Source organism: Budorcas taxicolor, chromosome 11 (assembly GCF_023091745.1).
Source record: "Budorcas taxicolor isolate Tak-1 chromosome 11, Takin1.1, whole genome shotgun sequence".
NCBI lineage: Eukaryota > Metazoa > Chordata > Mammalia > Artiodactyla > Bovidae > Budorcas > Budorcas taxicolor.
The window spans coordinates 52,402,573-52,424,664 of NC_068920.1; the positions used below are offsets into that span (position 1 = coordinate 52,402,573).

The window sequence follows — 22,092 nt, forward strand, 5'->3', positions numbered from 1 at the left end:
CAGACAGATTGAAACATTTGGTAGGTTTTTGAAATGGAGGGTGGTCCTTGTCCCCTCCTCCCTATGTCCTCAGCCTGCCATCTGTCTGTGAAAAAACTTTAGCCAAAGAATAAGTCTAATCAGAGAAGTGAGAACACGCAGAAACAAAGGGAAACAGCCACCTCCCCTTACATCTGGACCGGCGCCGAGCTCAGACCGTGAGAATGTGGTGGAGAGGACACCACATGTCTTCTGAGACTACACCTCAAGAAGTCTTGAGGCATTTACTTTCCTCTCGGAAGTGCTGAGCCACCAGATGAGAACTTGTCTTCATTGCTGGTGGGACCACATGGGCCACATTAGAGGCGCTGGATCTGCTGAGAGAGAGGCTGTCTCCACATCCCAAGGGAGCCTCAGGAGATCCCTGCCCCAGCTGCCATCTGACTTGCAGCCGTATGAGGGACCTTCTGTGAGAACCACCCACTATGTTCAGTCAACTCTCAGGACTGTAAAAAAAATCACTACATGGCTGTAGTTTAAAAATAACTAATTAATTACTTTTTGGTTGCCTGGGTCTTTGTCACTGTGTGTGGGCTTTCTCCCGCTGCATGGAGCTGGGGCCACTCTCTAGCTGTGTGCGCAGGCTTCTCATTGTCCCGGCTTCTCTTTTGGTGAAGCTCGGTCTCTAGAGCGCCGGCTCAGTACTTGTGGCAGCGGGGCGTGGTTGCTCTGAGGCACGTGAAATCTTTCCGGAGCACGAATTGAAGCCATGGCCCCTGCCATTGGCAGGCAGATTCTTATTCACTGTACCATCAGGGAAGTCCAAATGGCTGTATAAGTTTTGGAGTAATATTTTTGGAAGTGGCTGTGGAAATTTTATTTTTATTTATTAAAATTTTTTTATTATGGAAATTTTCAAACATAACTGAAAATGGAGGAGTAGTGCAATGACTTCTACACAGAAGTAGGTCATGAAATGGGAGAAGGCATTGGCACCCCACTCCAGCACTCTTGCCTGGAAAATCTTATAGACAGAGGCGCCTGGTAGGCTGCAGTCCATGGGGTCACCAAGAGTCGGACATGACTGAGTGACTTCACTTTCACTTTTCACTTTGATGCATTGGAGAAGGAAATGGCAACCCACTCCAGTGTTCTTGCCTGAAGAATCCCAGGGACGGGGGAGCCTGGTGGGCTGCCGTCTATGGGGTCGCACAGAGTCGGACACAACTGAAGCGACTTAGCAGCAGCAGCAGCAGGTCATGAAATATTGTGGTTTTCAAAGAATTTCATCTAAAATGTCCAATCTACTGGCACAGAATTCTTTATATTCTATTAGCATCTTTTTAATGCTTGTAGAATCTGCAGGAATGGCATCTTTTCATTATAGATGTTAATAATTTGCAAGTTGGAGAAAGAAAGAAAGAAAGAAAACTCTAGCTTTGTGATTTGCTTTATTATACATCTATGTTCTTTTAAAATTAACTGCAAATCCTTTATTGCTATCAAATAAGAATCAATTTTATTTTATTTTATTTTTTTTTGCTGCACCAGATGGCATGTAGAATCTTAGTCCCATGACCTGGGACTGCATCTGTGCCCCTGCACTGGAAGCTTGGAGTCTTAGCCACTGGACCACCAGGGAAGTCTCTATACATCTATTTTCATTCTGTTTATTCCCTCTCTCACTGTCGTCATATCCCTTCTTCTACTTTTCTCGGTGTGTGTTACTCCAGTTTACACAGCATATTTTCTTAAAGACACTATTCTTTCCCCATTGGATATTTTTGGCTCCCTTGTCAAATATTACTTGACTGTACATCCAAGGGTTTAATTCTGGGCTCTCTATTCTATTTCAATGGTCTGTGTGTCCATGTTAACATCAGGCTATATTGTTTTTATTACTATAACTTTTTACTAAAGTTTCAAATCAGGAAGTGTGATGCCTCTGGCTTTGTTCTTTCTCAGGGTTGCTTTGGGTATTCTGGGTCTTTTGTACTTTATGACTTTTTTTTTTTTTTTGCTACCCAGGCTGGCTAGTCCTACCTTCATTCATGTAACACTTGGCATATTATCCCTTTGCATGGCTATACCATAATTCATCTGTTCTTTCTCTGAAAATTAGACTGTTTCTTTTCTCTTCAATGACATTTTTAATATGTCATCTTGGGCACATATGTGAGAATTTATTTAGAATGCTTTTAACTAAGATGGAAATCTGGGATTATCTGACTACCCAAAGAGGTATACACCAGTATTTAACATACAGTTTTTTAACATACAGAATATTTATAATCAAGATAAGTTTATAAGTTTCTCTCTTAGAGTTCTGAAATAATTTTATTGCTCCAAACCCTGGTGCAACAAACATTCAAGTAGAGGTTTCTTTAGGCTCATGTAGGATTGTTCCTTTAAGACAGATATTGTCTTAGTTCCTTCAGGCCTCCAGAACCAAATACTATAAGTGGGGTAGCTTATAAATAACAGAATTTTATATCTCACAGTTCTGGAGGCTGGGAAATCTGAGTTCAGGGTGCCAGCAAGGTCAAGTGCTGGTGAGAAACCTCTTCTGGGTTTGCAAACTGCCAACACCTCACTTGTAGCCTCATATGGTGGGAAGGGAAGACACTGGTCTCTTTGGGCATTAATGGCATTAATGTCATAGGCAGAAGAACCAGAGATCAAATTGCCAACATCCACTGGATCATGGAAAAAGCAAGAGAGTTCCAGAAAAACATCTATTTCTGCCCTATTGACTATGCCAAAGCCTTTGACTGTGTGGATCACAATAAACTGGAAAATTCTGAAAGAGATGGGAATACCAGACCACCTGACCTGCCTCTTGAGAAACGTATATGCAGATCAGGAAGCAACGGTTATAACTGGACATGGAACAACAGACTGGTTCCAAATAGGAAAAGGAGTACGTCAAGGCTGTATATTGTCACCCTGCTTATTTAACTTTTATGCAGAGTACATCATGAGAAATGCTGGGCTGGAGGAAGCACAAGCTGGAATCAAGATTCTGGGAGAAATATCAATAACCTCAGATATGCAGATGACACCACCTTTATGGCAGAAAGTGAAGAGGAACTAAAAAGCCTCTTGATGAAAGTGAAAGAGGAGAGTGAAAAAGTTGGCTTAAAGCTCAACATATAGAAAATGAAGATCCTTGCATCTGGTCCCATCACTTCATGGGAAATAGATAGGGAAACAGTGTCAGACTTTATTTTTTTGGGCTCCAAAATAACTGTAATGGTGATTGCAGCCATGAAATTAAAAGACTCTTACTCCTTGGAAGGAAAGTTATGACCAACCTAGATAGCATATTCAAAAGCAGAGATATTACCTTGCCAACAAAGGTCCGTCTAGTCAAGGCTATGGTTTTTCCAGTAGTCATGTATGGATGTGAGAGTTGGACTGTGAAGACAGCTGAGTGCCAAAGAACTGATGCTTTTGAACTGTGGTGTTGGAGAGTACTCTTGGGAGTCCCTTGGACTGCAAGGAGATTGAACCAGTCCATTCAAAAGGAAACCAGTCCTGGGTGTTCATTGGAAGGAATGATGCTGAAGCTGAAACTCCAGTACTTTGGCCACCTCATGCGAAGAGTTGACTCACTGGAAAAGACTCTGATGCTGGGAGGGATTGGGGGCAGGAGGAGAAGGGGATGACAGAGGATGAGATGGCTGGATGGCATCACTGACTTGAAGGACATGAGTTTGAGTGAACTCCGGGAGTTGGTGATGGACAGGGAGGCCTGGAGTGATGCAATTCACGGGGTAGCAAAGAGTTGGACATGACTAAGCACCTGAACTGAAATGATAGGGGCTCAACTTTCAAGACCTAATCACCCCCAAAGGCTTCGCTTCCTAATACCATCACATTAAGGATCAGGTTTCAACAGACACATTTTGTAGAGGCACAAACATTCAGAACATAGCAGATACATAGATGCGGATTTTATTGTTGTTGTCAATCACGCAACATTTGCACTCTTAATTTTAATTACTGTGTTAACTGCTCAGCTGTGTCTGACTTTTTGCGACTCCATGGACTGTGGGCTGCCAAATCCCTCTGTCCATGGGATTTTCCAGGCAAGATTTCTGGAGTGGGTTGCCATTCCCTTCTCCAGGGTATCTTCCTGACCCAGAAATTGAACCCAGGACTCCTGCATTGCAGGCGTCTTCTTTACCATCTGAACCATAGATACAACCAAGTTCATGATGTTACTAGTAATATATGAGAGAATCCATTCTCACAGAATCTTCTAAATCCTTTATTTACAAAACCAGACTACTACACTTGCCAATTTGGGGGAAAAATATTTCATCATATTGCTATCTGAATTTGTATGTTTTTGATTATTGGTGTGTTTCAGTAAATATTTTATGCTTAATGGCCTTTGGTATATTATCATCTGTAAATAGTCTAGATCTTCGACCAATTTTCTGTTGTTTATGTTTGTTTATTTATTTATAGATTTGTTGGTGATTTCAGATGATAAGAAAGTTAATCCAATTGTCAGCCTTATGTGTTACAAAGTTTTCCTGAGCTTTACATATTTCTTTAAAACTTATTTTATCCATGCAAATATATTTTTAATTTTTATTCAAGTACATATTTTTACTTATGTCTTCTAGGTCTTCTGTCTTGCTTAGGTAGACTCTTTTTCTTAAAAAAAAAAATAAAAGATTATTTTAACAAATCTCCTGAGGTGTAATTAGCTTACCACAATATCATTCTTTCTACATGTAAAATGTAATGTTTTAGTAAATTATAGATTTTTTTCTTGTTTTAAATTTATTTTTTATTGAGGTAACATTAATTTAGGAGGAGAAGGGGATAACAGAGGATGGGATGGTTGGATGACATCACCGACTCTATGGACATGAGTTTGAGTAAGCTCCAGGAGTTGGTGATGGACAGGGAAGCCTGGAGTGCTGCAGTCAATAGAGTCACAAAAAGTCGGACATGACTGAGCAACTGAACTGAAATGAACATTAATTTATAACACTATGTAATTTTTGCATTAAAACATTTTATTTCCACTTTTGTGTACACTAGAGCATGCCAGAAATTTAGTTTCCATTCACCTTCCTACAGTTGATCCCCTTTATCCATTTCACCCTCCTCCCACTTCTGGGTACTTATCCAAAGACTATGCAAACACTAACTCAAAAAGATATATGCATCCACATGTTTATCACAGTAATATTTGCAATAGCCAAACTATGGAAACAACCTAAGTGCCCACCAACAGATGAATGGATTAAAACAAGACATGGTATGTGGTATATATATATATCTGTATTTATACAATGGAGTGCTATCAGCCATAAAAAAGGTGAAGTCTTGCCATTTGCAACCACATGGATGGACCTCGAGGGTATGATGCCAAGTAAAATAAGTCAGATAGAGAAAGATATGTATTTTATGACTTTACTCATAATATGTGGAATGCAAAAACAAGCAAAACAAAATAAATAAAACATATCAAACAAAAATAAATGCCTAGATACAATGAACAGAGAAGTGGTTACCAGTGGTGTGTTTTGATTGGCTGATTCAACTTATTTACATTTAGGGTGATTATTGATCAATGAGGACACAGTACTGTTATTTTCTCTTTTGTTTTCTGGTTGTTTTTGGATCTCTATTGCTTCCTTTTTCCTTGTGTTTCTATCTGCCATTTTAACTTGGTGGCTTTGTAGTATGTCTTCTTCATTTCTCTTTTTTTTTTAATGTTTCATATCTCTGCTCTAGATTTATGTTTTGTGGCCACCATGAAGTTCGTATAAAACATACTGTAGTCCACGTTCGATGCATGATACTGGATGCTTGGGGCTGGTGCACTGAGATGACCCAGAGGGATGGTACGGGGAGGGAGGAGGGAGGGGGGTTCAGGATGGGGAACACATGTATACCTGTGGGGGATTCATGTTGATGTATGGCAAAACCAATACAATATTGTTAAGTAATTAGCCTCCAATTAAAATAAATAAATTTATATAAAAAAGTATCGTAGATAAAATAGTCTTTTTTCCTGCTGATAGCATTTTATCTTCATTTACCTATTCGGCTTCTGTACTTTTTCCCTTCCCTGTTTGTATTTTTTGTTGTCTCAAAAGAGCCCCTTTTGTGTTGTGTTTGTTCCCAAGTTGAAGTAGCTATAGCTATTTTTCTGCCTTTCCCCTCTTTAATCTTTATGCTATGAGAAAATGTTAAAAACTCTGTTCTGATTACACAGTTGCAGTTTTCTGCTTCTATGTATCACCTTACTCAAAATTTGTTGCTTTTGGAAAGTAGCCCTTGGCTCCTTCCCTGTTTGCCCATTTCTGTTCCTCTCTAACCTTAAAGGAACTTAGTTAGAGGAATGAGATCACTGAGCAGTTGAAACTGACTTCCGACTTATGCTCTCATGAATACACACCATGCCTTGTCTAACCTGTACAAAGATTCCACTCTCTTGTATTTCAAAAAATACATATAAAGAAATGTGTATGGAGGGAGGCAGCAGGGGTAGAGAACAAAGAGGACCAGGAAAGAATGAAGATAAGGTACTGGGATCAATCCTGGGGACTTCTGGGTGCAGGGTAGGGGCCGAAGAAGCCACCCAGGACTTTTTCTGCAGGGTCATTCAACCCAGAGCAAATTAGACCCTGAGAAAGTACTCTCGTGAGGAGTGAACGCTGTACAGCAGAAATGAAAACAACACTGCAAATCAACCATATTTCAATAAAATTAACAAATAAAGACTGCCAGGCCAGCAGCCACCAGAGGGGCATCTCTTCGATTAAAAACTCTGAAAGTAATACAATAAGAGGCCCACGGTCTGAAGTAGGAAACCTTTTCAAGCTGCGAAAAAGCTGGGACTGAAGGTTCTTGTCTGAGTGTCATGGTCTCTGCTCCAGCTCAGGAGACCTGCAGGGGACAGAGGAGACGGCTGTTTCCATACCACTGCTTCACGCTGCTTCTTCCCCACTTCCTGGGGACCTCCCCTGAGAGCTCTGCAGTAAGAAGGCGGAAATCAGTCTTAAGCCTCCCTGAACCACAGCAACCTCAGGCCATGGGCCTCTTATTTTATTATTTTTAGAGTTTTAATTGAAGAGATGCCCCTTTGGTGGCTGCTGGGCTGGCAGTCTTTATTTGTTAATTTTATTGAAATGTAGTTGATTTACAGCACTGTTTCCATGTCTGCTGTACAGCAAAGTGACCCAGTTATACACATATATACATTTAAATTTTACTTTTCATTTATTTATGGTTGCACTGGATCTTTGTTGTGGGGCACGGGCTTTCTCTAGTTGTGGCTGGTGGGCTTCTCACTGCAGTGGTTTCTCCTGTTGCAGAGTGCAGGCTCTAGGGTGCATGGACACAGTAGCTGTGGCATGCAGGCTTATTAGCCCTGTGGCATGTGGGATCTTAGTTCCCCAACCCCGGACTGAACCTGTGTCCCCTGCATCAGGAGGTGGCTTCTTAACCACTGGAGCACCAGGGAAAACCCCACATACATACATTTTTAAAAAGTTCTTTTCCATTATGATTTATCTCAGGATATAGAGTTTCCTGTGCTATACAGTAGGACCTTGGTATTTATCCATCCTGTATATAATATCCATCTGCCAATCCCAGACTCCCAATCTCTCTCTTCTCCACCCCCTCCCCCTTGGCAAACACAAGTCTGTTCTCTTATTAACTGTGCAAAGGTTTACTGCAAACTGCCTAATCAGAATTCAGTCTTTCTCATTTTGTCTGTTGCCCCATTTGTCATCTCCACCACTGTTCCTAGGAGACCAAATCTCTCTCTAAAAGGGGATGAAAGGGCATTACCTTGGCTGAAGCCCAGTGTCCCCTAGGAAAGGAGAGGGAGGAGGCACATTCTCAGGATACAGTGTCTCAGCCCCTGACCACCCCCTGAGATTTCTCAACACCACAGCTTGCATCACTGAATACCAGGGTGGACAGGGGAGCAGACCCTGGAATGCATATGACCTAGGAAGCTTTCATCACACAAATCCAGCACCATTTCATCAGCCTTAGTGTCTCTTCTTGCATTTGCCCAAGGATTTCCATCTGAGATCTCCGTGCATGCTAACCCTTCTCTTATCTCTACAGGCCATCACCTCTTATATTTCACCCATAGGTTCTTTCTGGATTTCTAGGAAAGTTAAGATCAACTAGACAAAGGTTGTATTCAGAGAACTTCATTGAGTAAAGCCATATTTCTTCCTCCAAACAATCTGCGGGGATTCTCAGCTGCCAACAGGTCCCTTACCTCCTGATGTAGAAGAGCAGCCCCATCCCAAGGAAGAGCAGACCCAGAACACAGGCCCCGATTCCACTCAGCATCTTTTCTTGTGAAGATTCGTCCTGTGCCCCTGAGAAAAGAAGCCAGTTTCTCAGTGATTTTTATCCCAAATCCAACTTCTGTAATTGAAATTGGGGGGAAGAAGCCTGCTCTGAAAAAACTGAAATAATTGGCCATTCCTAGAAAAGAGATGAAAATTCAAGCTGAGTTACTACAAGGTTCAGGCAGTGTATCATTTAAATATCCCAGCCCTGATAGAAGGCCACACATCTTCAACATCTGACGGATGAGGAGCCTGGGACTGGATGAGGTGGGGAAGTCTGTCTTGGCTGACAGAGCTAATAAAAGGCAGAGCTGGGACTGAACTTCCCTCAGGTCAGGAAGGTCCTTGGAGGGGGTGTGCCCCTTCTCAGATCACAGTGAACAGCTCAGGGCAAGAGTGTCCGAAGCACAAGCCCAACTTGACACAGAGGACTGGTGCCCTGGAGGTCACAGGAGGCTCTGCTTGCTGGGCAGAACTGGCTCCCCAGGGGGCCCAGGCATTTACAGAAGTCATCAGGGATATCTGCAAACTATTGGAGGATCTCCAGCACAGGACGTCACAGGGCAACCCCAACAACCTCAGCTGAACGAGACGAGAACATGGAGCCCATGGACACTTGTGCGGGGAGAGGAGAAACCTGACACTTGGGGGTAAGTGGGCCCCCTCTGTGGTGGCTGAGAAACTTATGAGATCAGAGAGCCCCTCACTCCATTCTGCTGTGACAGGGCTCGTCCGGCTGGGGTGCTCCACGTGGCAGGTGTAGACCTCTCCACCCTGAGGAACTATTTCAAGCATCACCATGATCTGGAAGGTCCAGTCTCCATTAGGGATCAGGCCTGTGGAGACCACCCCAGAGTCCTCTTCCTGGCCGTTCCGGAACCACTTGACTTCAATGTGGCCAGGGTAGAAACCATTCACAGAGCAGACCAGGAGGTTGTGGTGCTGTAGAGGCCGACTCTTTACAGGATACACAGTCACCGTAGGCTCAACTAGGAGAGAAAACACAGCAGGGGTTATTGCGGGAGACAGACTAAGTCTCCTGACCAGACTGCAGCCTCCGACAGGCCAGGCTACCCATGTGGCTTCAGAGGATGTGGTGCCATGAACCTTGCTTGAATTTAACCCCAAAACCTCCAACCCCTATTAGAGTTGAGAGATGTTGAGGAAAATTGTGGGGTTTCTTTTTGATAACTTGAAGGAGTTACTTATTGTTGAACTGCAGTATTTACACTTTTTACAGGACACAGGGTATATTCATTAAAGGTGTGATTTCTGTAACTAGGCTCCTTGGGTTCAAATCCAGGCTCTGCTTCTATCTGGTTAATTCTGGAAGAGTTTTTAAATTACTTTGTGCCTCAACTTTCTTATCTCTAAGGAAGATAATGAAGCAAACTTACCTCTTTAAGTTAGATGAGTCATATATAAGATGGACTACTATATATAGAAAATGATAAAACACTGGTGAAAGAAATCAAAGAGGACACTAATAGATGGAGAAATATACCATGTCTATGGATCAAAAGAATCAATATAGTGAAAATGAGTATATACACAAAGCAATCTATAGATTCAATGCAATCCCTATCAAGCTACCAACAGTATTTTTCACAGAGCTAGAACAAATAATTTCACAATTTGTATGGAAATACAAAAAACCTCAAATAGCCAAAGCAATCTTGAGAAAGAAGAATGGAACTGGAGGAATCAACCTGCCCGACTTCAGGCTCTATTACAAAGCCACAGTCATCAAGACAGTATGGTACTGGCACAAACACAGAAATATAGATCAATGGAACAAAATAGAAAGCCCAGAGATAAATCCACACACCTATGGATACCTTATCTTTGACAAAGGAGGCAAGAATATACAATGGAGAAAAGCTCATCTCTTTAACAAGTGGTGCTGGGAAAACTGGTCAACCACTTGTAAAAGAATGAACCTAGAACACTTTCTAACACTATTCACAAAAATAAACTCAAAGTGGATTAAAGAGCTAAACATAAGACCAGAAACTATAAAACTCCTAGAGGAGAACATAGGCAAAACACTCTCTGACATAAATCACAGCAGGATCCTCTATGATCCACATCCCAGAATATTGGAAATAAAAGCAAAAATAAGCAATGGGACCTAATTAAAATTAAAAGCTTCTGCACAACAAAAGAAACTATAAGCAAGGTGAAAAGACAGCCTTCAGAATGGGAGAAAATAATAGCAAATGAAGCAACTGACAAAGAACTAATCTCAAAAATATGCAAGCAACTCCTACAGCTCAATTCCAGAAAAATAAACAACTCAATCAAAAAATGGGCCAAAGAACTAAATAGACATTTCTCCAAAGAAGACACACAGATGGCTAACAAACACATGAAAAGATGCTCAACATCACTTATTATCAGAAAAATGCAAATCAAAACCACAATGAGGTACCGTTTCACACCAGTCAGAATGGCTGCAATCCAAAAGTCTACAAGCAATAAATGCTGGAGAGGGTGTGGAGAAAAAGGAACCCTCTTAAACTGTTGGTGGGAATGCAAACTAGTACAGCCACTATGGAGAATGGTGTGGAGATTCCTTATAAAACTGGAAATAGAACTGCCTTATGACCCAGCAATCCCACTGCTGGGCATACACACTGAGGAAACCAGAATTGAAAGAGACACGTGTACCCCAATGTTCATCGCAGCACTGTTTATAATAGCCAGGACATGGAAGCAACCTAGATGTCCATCAGCAGATGAATGGATAAGAAAGCTGTGGTACATATACACAATGGAGTATTACTCAGACATTAAAAAGAATACATTTGAATCAGTTCTAATGAGGTGGATGAAACTGGAGCCCATTATACAGAGTGAAGTAAGCCAGAAAGAAAAACACCAATACAGTATACTAATGCATATATATGGAATTTAGAAGATGGTAATGATAACCCTGTATGCGAGACAGCAAAAGAGACACAGATGTATAGAACAGTCTTTTGGACTCTGTGGGAGAGGGAGAGGGTGGGATGATTTGGGAGAATGGCACTGAAACATGTATATTATCATATGTGAAATGAATCACCAGTCCAGGTTTGATGCATGATACAGGATGCTCGGGGCTGGTGCACTGGGATGACCCAGAGGGATGGGATGAGGAAGGAGGTGGGAGGGGAGTTCAGGATGGGGAACACACGTACACCCATGGTGGATTCATGTCAATGTATGGCAAAACCAATACAATATTGCAAAGTAATTAGCCTCCAATTAAAGTAAATAAATTTATATATATATAAAAGATGGACTACTGCTGCTAAGTCATCTCAGTCATGTCCGACTCTGTGTGACCCCATAGACAGCAGCCCACCAGGCTCCTCTGTCCATGGGATTCTCCAGGCAAAGAGTACTGGAGTGGGGTGCCATTGCCTTCTCCAAGATGGACTACTACTCAGCCATAAAAAAGAACAAAATAATGCCATTTACAACAACATGGATGCCCCTAGAGATGATCATACCAAGTTAAGTCAGTCAGAAAGAGAAGGACAGATACCACATGCTATCACTTATATGTGGAATCTAAAATATGACACAATGAACTCATTTATGAAACAGACACATGGACACAGAGAACAGACCTGTAGTTGTCAAGGGGTACGGGCTTGGGGGAGGAATGAAGTGGGAGTCTGGGGTTGGTAGATGAAAGTTATTATATACAGAACAGATAAACAACATGGTCCCACTGTATAGCAGAGAACTATATTCAGTATCCTATGATAAAGCATAATGGAAAAGAAAAGAGTATTAAAAGAAGAATGTATGTAACTGAATCACTTTGCTGTACAGCAGAGATTAACACAACATTGTAAATCAACTCTACTTCAATAAAATATATTGACCATCATATTTTTAAAAAAGACTTGATAGACTTAAACTATGTTAAGAAACAGCTGGGGGAATTCCCTGGTGGTCCAATGGTTAGGAGTCTGCACTCTCACTGCCAAGGGCCTGGTTCAACCCCTGATTGAGGAACTAAAGTCCCACAGGTTGTGTGGAGTGGCTGGAACTTAGTGCTCAATATATGTTAGTTACTTGTTGAAAAAATTTTTTTTTCTATGAAAGAAAATACGATTCAAAGCTTAAGGATAAATGAGAGAACAGCAGTGGGGTTGGCAGAGTTGTAGGGCTGCATGGAAACTGTTCTTCCCCTGAGCAGCAGAGACGGGCCTCAGAGGTCATTCTCCACGAGGGGTATCTCAAGGAAAACATAAGTCCTGCACAGGAAAAGCAGCAAGGAGAGTTCATCATTTTAAAAGTTGTTATAGCTTGATACTCAGCTGATGAATCTCTCCCTTTGTCTCCCTTTTTTCCAAAGAAAGTCACAGTGGGATCTCACCAGACACTGAATCTGCCTGTGCCTTGATTTTGGACTTATTCTTCTCTAAAGCTGTGAGAAATACATTTATGTCATTTTTAACATAAAGCAGTTTATGGTAGTTTATTATAGTAGTCTGATCTGATTATAGCTGTCTGACATTATACAAATGGCAGAGTAGAAGGACGTGAGCTCATCTTTTCCTGCGAGAACACCAAAATTGCAACTAGCTGCGGAACAACTATTGACAGCAGGATGTTGGAACCCACCAAAGAAAAGATACCCCACATCCAGGGACAAAGGAGAAACCACAACGAGATGGTAGGAGGGGCTCAATCAGAGGCTCTTGGAGAGTACAAACAAAACTTGCCCACACCAGGACCCAGGGAAAGGAGCAGTGACCCCCACAAGAGACTGAGCCAGCCCTGCCTGTGAGTGTTTGAGGGTCTCCTGCAGAGGCACAGGTCAGTAGTGGCCTCCCACAGGGACAGGGGCTCTGGCAGCGGCAGTCCTGGGAGGCGTGGTGTGTGGCTTACGTCCACTTGGAGGAGGCTTACGTCCATTAGCCCTATCCTTAGAGCCGATAGCCCTAGCTCAGAGACTGCAGAATCCAGGACTGGGCTGTCTCAGGGAGAGAGCACAGCCCCAGCCATCAGCAGAAAACTGGATTAAAGACTTACTGAGCATGACCCTACCCTCAGAGCAAGACCCAGATTTCCCCACAGCCAGTCTCTCCCATCAGGGAGCTTGCACAAGCCTCTTATTGTCATGCATCAGAGCTCAGACAGAATGAAACTATAAACACAGAAAACTAACCAAAATGATCACATGGATCTCAGCCTGTGTAAGCCAATGAAACTGTGAGCCATGCCGTGCAAGGCCACCCAAGACAGACGGGCCATGGTAGAGTCCTGACAAAACATGGTCCACTGGAGAAGGGAATGGTGAACCACTTCAGCATTCTTGCCTTGAGAACCCCATGAACAGTATGAAAAGGCAGAAAGAATGGCCCTGAAAGATGAGCCCCCCAGGTCAGAAGGTGTCCACTATGCTACTGAGGAAGAGCAGAGAAACAGCTCCGAACTGTGGTGCTAAAAAAGGATCTTGAGAGTCCTTTGGAGAGCAAGGAGATCAAATCAGTCCATCCTAAAAGAAATCAACCCTGAATTCTCATTGGAAGGACTGATGCCGAAGCGGAAGCTCCAATGCTTTGGCCACCTGATGTGAACAGCTGGCTTGTTGGAAAAGATGCTGTTGCTGGGAAAGACTGAAGGCAGGAGAAGGGGGTGACAGAGGATGAGATGGTTGGACAGCATCATTGACTCAATGGACATGAGTCTGAGCAAACTCTGGGAGACAGTGAAGGACAGAGAAGCCTGGTGTGCAGCAGTCCATAGGGTCACAAAGAGTTGGACGTGACTGAGTGATTGTACAATGTTTGGAATTGTTATCATTTTAGAATTATCTCTCCTTCTAAACTGACATTTGTGATCAGAGTACGGCCTGGGACTCAACATCTGAAACAACTATCAAAGTGAAAGTGAAGTCACTCAGTCATGTCTGACTCTTTGCGACCCCGTGAACTGTAGCCCACCAGGCTCTTCAGTCCATGGAATTTTCCAGGCAAGAGTACTAGAGTGGGTTGCCATTTCCTTCTCTAACACTGTCAGGCCCTAGGTAAATACAATTATTTTAAAAGAAAGAAGTGGGGGATGCATTTGTACAGAAACATGAAACAGTAGATTTAAGATTGATGGTAAACCATTAGTCACAATTTTGCTGTTTCTATTTCTGTAAATAAAAACTGTTAAACACTTAACATGGAAAATATTAAACAGAATCTAATAGAAACTGCAAACTGGAGAAAATGTTGACTCAAAATGTTAATAATCTTACTGCATAGAGAAGTCATAAAATTACTGAGAAAAACACATGGACCCCAGCGATAACAGATTAATAGTGTTTGGAGCAGTCATTGCTGCTGCTAAGTCACTTCAGTCGTGTCCGACTCTGTGTGACCCCATAGACGGCAGCACACGAGGCTCCCCCGTCCCTGGGATTCTCCAGGCAAGAACACTGGAGTGGGTTGCCGTTTCCTTCTCCAATGCTTGAAAGTGAAAAGTGAAAGCGAAGTCGCTCAGTCGGGTCCGACCCTCAGCGACCCCATGGACTGCAGCCTTCCAGGCTCCTCCATCCATGGGATTCTCCAGGCAAGAGTACTGGAGTGGGGTGCCATTGCCTTCTCCGGGAGCAGTCATTACAACTGACAAAAAAAAAAAATGTGATAAAAGAGAACTTTAGAAATAAAAGAAATATAAGTTAAAAACAATAAGATATAAATTTCCAACTAAGTGACAATATGGAAAATAAAATTTACAATGGGGAGTGCCAGGTAAATTGTTTACAACCATACAAAGGGTTAATATGTAACTACCTAAGTAGTATTACATTATAAACATGGTAATATTAGTATGTTAATATTAAGTAACAAAATTATATCCGGAAGTTGGCTTCATAATCATTTCAAATATGTAAACATGTACATACCAAGAAAGCAAAAAAGTAGTCGGAAATTTAGAACTAAAAGCAGCTTCAGAAAGGTCAGAAGGGTGTGGGAGGTTCCCCTCTACTGCACCCCTAGAAATTAGTGCCCCCACTAATTTATTCTCAGCGCAACACTGCTGCGCACAGACCCCAGCGCACTTAGCGCGGAGGGTTCAGCAGTGAGGGGTGTGCCCAGAGCAGACTGGAGCTCTTCTCAGTCTCCCAGTCCTTTCGCATTCCTCAGCTCCCCCCCAAACCTCCCAAACCACGGACACCTCGAGGCCCCTTCCCGAATCTCTGCGCCACTTCAGCCAGCCTTCCCCTCCCTCCACCCGCCCCCCAGCCCTCCCTGGGCGCCAGGAGGCCCAGACGCCCGTCCCCCGCATCCGTCTTCCCACCTCGCCCCTCTCTCCCCCTCTCAGACCCCGGTCCACTCCCCCACCACACCACCCTCTCTCCGCCCACCGCACACTGACAAAATCGCACACTAGCTTTCTGACAGCAGGCTTTCACGGGGACCCCCGTAGCCTGCCCTGACCTCCCCCATCCGACTCACTAGACTCAGTCTAGCTCCGTCTCCCTCTCTGTCTCTCGGTCTGTGTCTCTGTCTCTGCCTGTCTGTCTCTGTCTCTCTGTGTCTCGCTGTCTCTGCCTGTCTGTCTCTGTCTCTCCATCTCTGTCTCTCTGTGTCTCGCTGTCTCTGTCTGTCTGCGTCTCTATCTCTCTCTCTGTCTCTCCATCTCTGTCTCTGTCTCTATCTCCACCTCTGAAATCTCCGTCTCTCTCTGTCTCTCCGTCTCTCTCTCCGTCTCTCTCTGTGTCTCTGTCTTTCTATCTCTGTCTCTCTGTGTCTCTGTCTCTCTATCTCCGTCTCTCTTTGTCTCTCCGTCTCTGTCTCGGTCGCTCTCACACTCCCCGCCGCTGCACCGACCTCTCACCCCCATCCCGGCTCACCTCTCCTCTGCACCGTGCAGCTTGCGAAGAACTCGTAGTTGCTGGCGCAGAAATCGTGCACGGCGGCGCGGGCCCGCTGCAGGGCGTCGGGCCAGCGGTTCCAGCGCTCGGCCGCCGGCCGCCCCATCTCGGTCTGCGCCCGGTACTCGCCCACGAGGCTGTCGAAGCGCTCCTGCTCCTCGCGGTTGTAGATGTACCTGTCCAGGAAGCGCACCTGCCGCGTGCCGTTGGAGAAGTGACACTCGGACTTGCCCTGCACCATGAAGAGTGCTGTGGGGACGGGAGTGCCCTGGTTACCTGGCGCCCGGCGCCGCGGGGCAACGGGGACCCCCAAGGGCTCCCCCGGGCCCTCGGAGCCCTGGTCCGTCCTCCCCCGCCAGCCACGCAGGGAAGACGAGCTCTGCCCCTGAGCCGATCGGGCTCCTTTTGGCCACCAGGCTCGCCTGGCGTCGCCAAGTGTGGCCTGGTCGGGGTCCCCGCCACCGCCTCCTCCTGGGACCCTCCACCGCGGAGACACCAGCGCTGAGTCTCCCCACGACCTCTGCCGCAACACGGCCGCCCCCTTCCTCCTGTGCGTGCTTGGTCAGGACTGCCCGCCTGCCAAACCCTCGCTGCCCCTGAGATTCCAGAAAGGGGAAAACGTGCACCGTCCCTCTATTCGTGGAGCTTGACATTTAGTGAAAGTGATGCACGGAAGCCAAATGCACAGCAATTTATACAGGAATGAGAAATGTCAGGATAACAAGGGGGGGGGGGGATCTGTGAATGATGGGAGGACCTAAGCTAGGTTAGGGCGTCAGAGGCACGGTCTCTGAAGACACTTAAAGTATGAGGTGTAAGGGGAAGTGGCTGAGAGCTCGAGGAAGAGTGTGTGTGTTTAGGGGAAAAAGAGAGACACATTTTAAGTAGAAATGTGGAAAAGAAGTAGACGGGTGGAAAAGCTGAAAGAATTAACTGATGAACTTCCTCAAGAAGACAGTTCACTGAACCACAAAAAAGTGAGAGAAAGGAGGCTAAAAGATGAGACTGGAGAAATTACATGGAACCAGGGACTTGTAGGTAATAGTAGGATTTTGACTTTATGCTAAATGTAATGAAAACTATTGATGGGTTGTAGGAGATTAAAACTGTAAGCCCAGGTCCACCATTCCAAGTCTGGACAGCTCAGAAAGCCAGATTTTCTAAAAATTGGGTGCCAAGATTCATTTGGCAGTTCTGACCTGCTGACGGAAAGGGTCAGCTGGGTCTCAGCGCTCTTGTTGGTTGCACATGGTTCTGTAGCTTCATTGTGTGTAAAGATACAGAGATACAAATATACACACACATACCATATGAGTGTATATCTTTGTAAATTTTGGGGTCTTTTCTTAAATTGCAGTATCGTTGATTTACAATATTATATTAGTTCCAGGTGTACAACACAGTGATTCAATACTTTTATAGATTATACTCCATTTAAAGTTATTACAAAATAATGGCTATATTTCCCTGAGCTGTACTATATGTCTTTGCTGCTTATTTATTTTATACATAATACTTTGCATCTCTTAATACCATACCCCTGTCTCATTCTTCCTGCCTTCCGGTTCCCCACTGGTAGCCACTAGTTCACACTTTGTGAGTCTGTTTCTGTTTTGTCATACACATTTGTTCGCTTTATGTTTTAGATTCCACTTATAAGTGATAACAGAGTATTCGATTTTTTCTGTCTGACTTATTCCACTAATCTTAATACTCTCTAGGTCCATCCATATTGTTGCAAATGGCAGAATTTCATTCTTTTTTATGACTAATATTCCATTGTATATGTACCACATTTTTATCCATTCACCTGTCAATGGACACTTAAGTTGCTTTCACATTTTGGGTATTGTAAAAAATGCTGCAGTGAATGAACATTGGGATGCAACATTGGGATGCATGAACCCCTGCAATCTAATTGCCATGTGGTAGCTAGAATTATTTTAAAAAAATAAATATAGGGCAGTAGTTCAGTGGCTAAGACTCTGAGCTTCCCATGCACAAGGCCAGCGTTCACTCCTTGGTTAGAGAACTAGACCCCACGTGCCGCAACTAAAATCCCACATGCGGCCACTAAAAAAAAAAAAGATCGTGCAGGCTGCAACTACAGATATGCGTGCCGCAACAAAGATAGAAGATCCCGCGTGCCACAACTAAGATCCAGTGCAGCCAAATAAATAAATAAATATTTAAAAAAATATACAAGTGGACTCACTTTGTAACTTCCCTTAGTGGCTTCACGTATCTCTGTAAATAAAAGTCAAATTTCTCATCATGGCCATTTGGGCCTAACATGATTTGGCTCTTGACTTTCTCTCCAACCTCACCTTATTCCACTCCTCCACCTGCTTTATTTGTTTCAGCTGCTCGAACCTTCTTTCTGTCCCTTAAACACAGCAAACATCATCCCACATTTCTACCTTTCCCTTGGTCCCTGGAGTATTTGTCCCTTAGATCTTTCTCATGATTGTTTTCTTCTCATCATTTATTGGATGTCGCTTTCTCAGGAAAAGCCCCCTAGACACTTGCACTGAAGTCAGGTGAATACTATATATCTATATCTATCTATCTATATATAAAATATGTGACTCAGACAGTAAAGAACCTGCCTGCAATGCAGCAGACCTGTGTTTGATCCCTCCAGGGTCTGGAAGATCCCCTGGAGAGGGGAATGGCAACCCACTCCAGTATTCTTGCTTGGAGAATTCCATGGACAGAGGAGCCTGGTGGGCTACAGCCCATAGTGTAATGAAGAGTCAGACACGCTAACACTCACTCATCACATATAATATACACATATAAACAGCATTTACTACTGTTTCAAATGTTTTTCTTGGTTCAGTGTTTATTGGGTTGTTGTCTTTCTTGTCATTAGGTAATTTCCATGATCATAACGGACTTCTCTGTATTATTCAAATAGAATTCACTGAGCCTAGTACATAATAGTTGCTCAAGAAAGTATTTGTCATTTATGGTTTGGGGAATTAATCTTTGTGGGACTTCTGGAAAGCAGGAAGAGGCTCCCACTCCAACACAGTTTTGTAATCATGACAACTTAATTCCCCAGCCAGGGTTGAACCTGTGCCCTCTGCAGTTGGAGGTGGAGTTTTAACCACTGGACCACTGGGGAAGACTCTATATATACCTTATGTCTCTGCTATATCCTGTGAGAAATTCGGACTAACTTCCTCTTTCTCTTCTTTCTACTGTAAAGAAACATTCACAGGTGATTTTAAGAGACAAGCAACATTTTATGAAGTTTCATCTCATCCAATGGGTCTGTTATAGTGCTTCAGGTTTGTGCAAACTTTGGGAATTTTCAGTAATGGTGATGGGGGAAAGAATACAGAAAAATGGAGGGAGAGGTAACCAAAGATGGTTGATTATGGAAAACTGTTGGCATGATGAATGAACATATGAAAATCGGGCTCAAGACTCCAAGAGGTAATGAGTTCCCTTGACTTCCTTATAGGCTTTCAGCCCCGTGGGATGGAAACAGCCTTGACACTCTCAGTATCCTGCTCAGGGTACATGGTTTGAACCATATGAAATGGCTGATATGTGACTATTTTGGGTTTATAAAAATATAATTTAATATGGTCTATTCTATACTGGGATTCCCAGGTGGCACTAGTGGTAAAGAACCCACCTGCCAGTGCAGGACACATGGGAGATGCAGGTTTGACCCCTAGGTTGGGAAGATCTCCTGGAAAAGGGCATGGCAATCCACTCCAGTATTCTTGCCTAGAGAATCCCTTGGACAGAGGAGCCTAGTGGGCTATGATCTATAGGATCTCATAGAGTCAGACACTACTGAGCGACTGAAGACACACACACGCATTCTATATTAGTTGAATCTCTTCTTGAAGGTTCAGGCCAGATCAAGAGGCGATGTAGCAGAAACTGAGAGGATAGAAAGGTTCAAAATAGTCACAATAAGCACTGGCCTGTGCCAGGGTTTCAGTTCTTCTTGAGTTCTTTAAGGCATCACAGAATGCCCCTTGGATGCTCCTTAACTACAGGGTCATTCCAAGTACTGAGGATCCCCACTTTAGTTCCGGAGTGCGTTACACCACAGGAGAAACGAGAGAAAACTAACCCCAACTTGTGGCAGAGAACCTCCAGTCCAGGGACACAGGCCTTATAAACCATGGGGTTTAGGGAGAAAGAACAGGAGACAGCAGATAACCAATAAGGACCTACTGCATAGCACAAGGGATGCTATTTAATAATTTGTAATAACCTAAAGGGGAAAATAATCTGAAAAAGAATATATATATTATACTATAAGAATATATATACTATATATATAAAAGAATATATATACGACATATATATGTAACTGAATTGCTGTGCTGTATACCTGAAACCAACTCGATGTTATAAATCAACTATGAAAAAGTGAAAGTGTTAGTTGCTCAGTTGTGTCCGACTCTTTGAAACCCCACAGACTGAAGCCTGCCAAGCTTCTCTGTCCATGGAATCCTCTAAGCAGGAATACTGGAGTGGGTTGCTATTCCCTTCTCCAGGGGATCTTCCTGACCCAGGGATCGAAGCAAAATCTCCTGCGCTACCGGCCGATTCTTTACCATCTGAGCCGCCAGGAGAGGCCAGCACATACATATCATGTGTATGTATGGATAACTGAGTTGCTGTGCTGTACACCAGAAGCTGACCCAATATTGTAAATCAACGATACTTTAATTGAAAAAAGGAGGAGACAGTGGGGAGGCCACTTGGAACATCCTCACATACTGGGGAGAGGAAGCAGTGTCACAGATCCCGTGGAGGACACAAGAAGGGTCTTCCAGGAGAGGTCTTTCTACTTCCTTTTGAATCCCCTTAATGTTTTCATTTTGAATTATTTTGGAAATCATTTCTAAATCCTCTCAAAACCCTGAGGGAATGGGATGCGAGACTGGAGAGGTTTTATTAGAAGAGAGTTGAGAAGAAATAGGCTATATGCATATATATGAAGGCTCCTTGGGCAGGTCTCCTAAAGAGGGCAAGTATCCAGGCTCCTTTTGTTTGTGGAAGGAATGGAGGATTCATATGATAAAGATAGGGCTTCCCAGGTGGCTCAGTGGATAAAGAATCCGCGTGCGATGCAGGAGATGCAGGAGACTTGAGTTCCATCCCTGGGTTGGGAAGATCCCCTGGAGGAGGGCATGACAACCCACTCCAGTACTCCTGCTTGGAAAATCCCACGGATAGAGGAGCGTGGCGGGCTACAGTCCATGGGGTTGCAAAGAGTTGGACACGACTGAAGTGGCTGAGCCCGCATGCAAGCACTCATGATAAAGATAAGTAGTCACTGGAGAAGATGCTGATTTTTGAGGGATGTGGCCTGCACAGAGAGGTAAAGCTAACTCCCTTCCTCCCCCTCCCTCCACAGCAGCTCACCATTCAAGGTGTGCACTTACTTCGGGTGTTTCCAGCCCAAGCCAGGAGAGGGCTCAGCACCATCAGTATCACTGGCAGAATTACTGTCCAGGAGCCTGGGGGGAACCAAAGGCACACCATGCAGGAGAACAGAAGAAGGCAAAGTGCAGGGGAGCAGAAAAATCTCGGTGAAGACTAAGATCCCCCCTCCACCCACATCTCAAATATTACCAACCTAGGAACTCATTGCTCTGTTTCTGGATTGGGTCGGCTGTTTGGGAGAGCCAATCAGATTCATCCGCGGACAACATCATCAGTTGCTGGTCAGATATTCAGTATGCAGTTCCTCTTTTGAATCCTTAAAAGGATTGTTTTAATTTTGTGCTTTAAAAGTTTGATCCGTTTTGTAGTTGTAGCATTTTGATTGGGGCCCTATCGTGAGCCAGCTCTGCTGGTCAGTGATGGTCACCTAAGTTTTTCAGGATCATCTCCCAACGCTGCCTCCACCGT

The 22,092-nt window shown here is 43.8% G+C and overlaps 1 protein-coding gene across 1 annotated transcript; it reads right to left on the reverse strand.

Moving 5' to 3' along the window:
- Window positions 1–6,869: 6,869 nt before the first annotated feature.
- LOC128055370 (DLA class II histocompatibility antigen, DR-1 beta chain-like) lies at window positions 6,870–21,723 on the reverse strand. The gene is made up of 5 exons (XM_052647904.1): window positions 21,624–21,723; window positions 16,180–16,449; window positions 9,035–9,316; window positions 8,252–8,354; window positions 6,870–6,897 (listed from the first exon to the last, which is right to left on the reverse strand). Exons 1-5 carry the CDS (start codon window positions 21,721–21,723, stop codon window positions 6,870–6,872), a joined length of 783 nt encoding a protein of 260 aa, XP_052503864.1.
- Between the last annotated feature and the right edge of the window lie 369 nt (window positions 21,724–22,092).

Coding starts and splice junctions, on each gene's coding strand:
- LOC128055370 (XM_052647904.1), bottom strand. CDS start 21,723: ATGGTGTGCCTTTGGTTCCCCCCAGGCTCCTGGACAGTAATTCTGCCA. Junction 16,450..21,623: donor TTGGGCTGGAAACACCCGAA/GTAAGTGCACAC, acceptor CCGTCCCCACAG/CACTCTTCATGGTGCAGGGC. Junction 8,355..9,034: donor CCCTGTCACAGCAGAATGGA/GTGAGGGGCTCT, acceptor TTCTTTTCTCAG/GGGCACAGGACGAATCTTCA.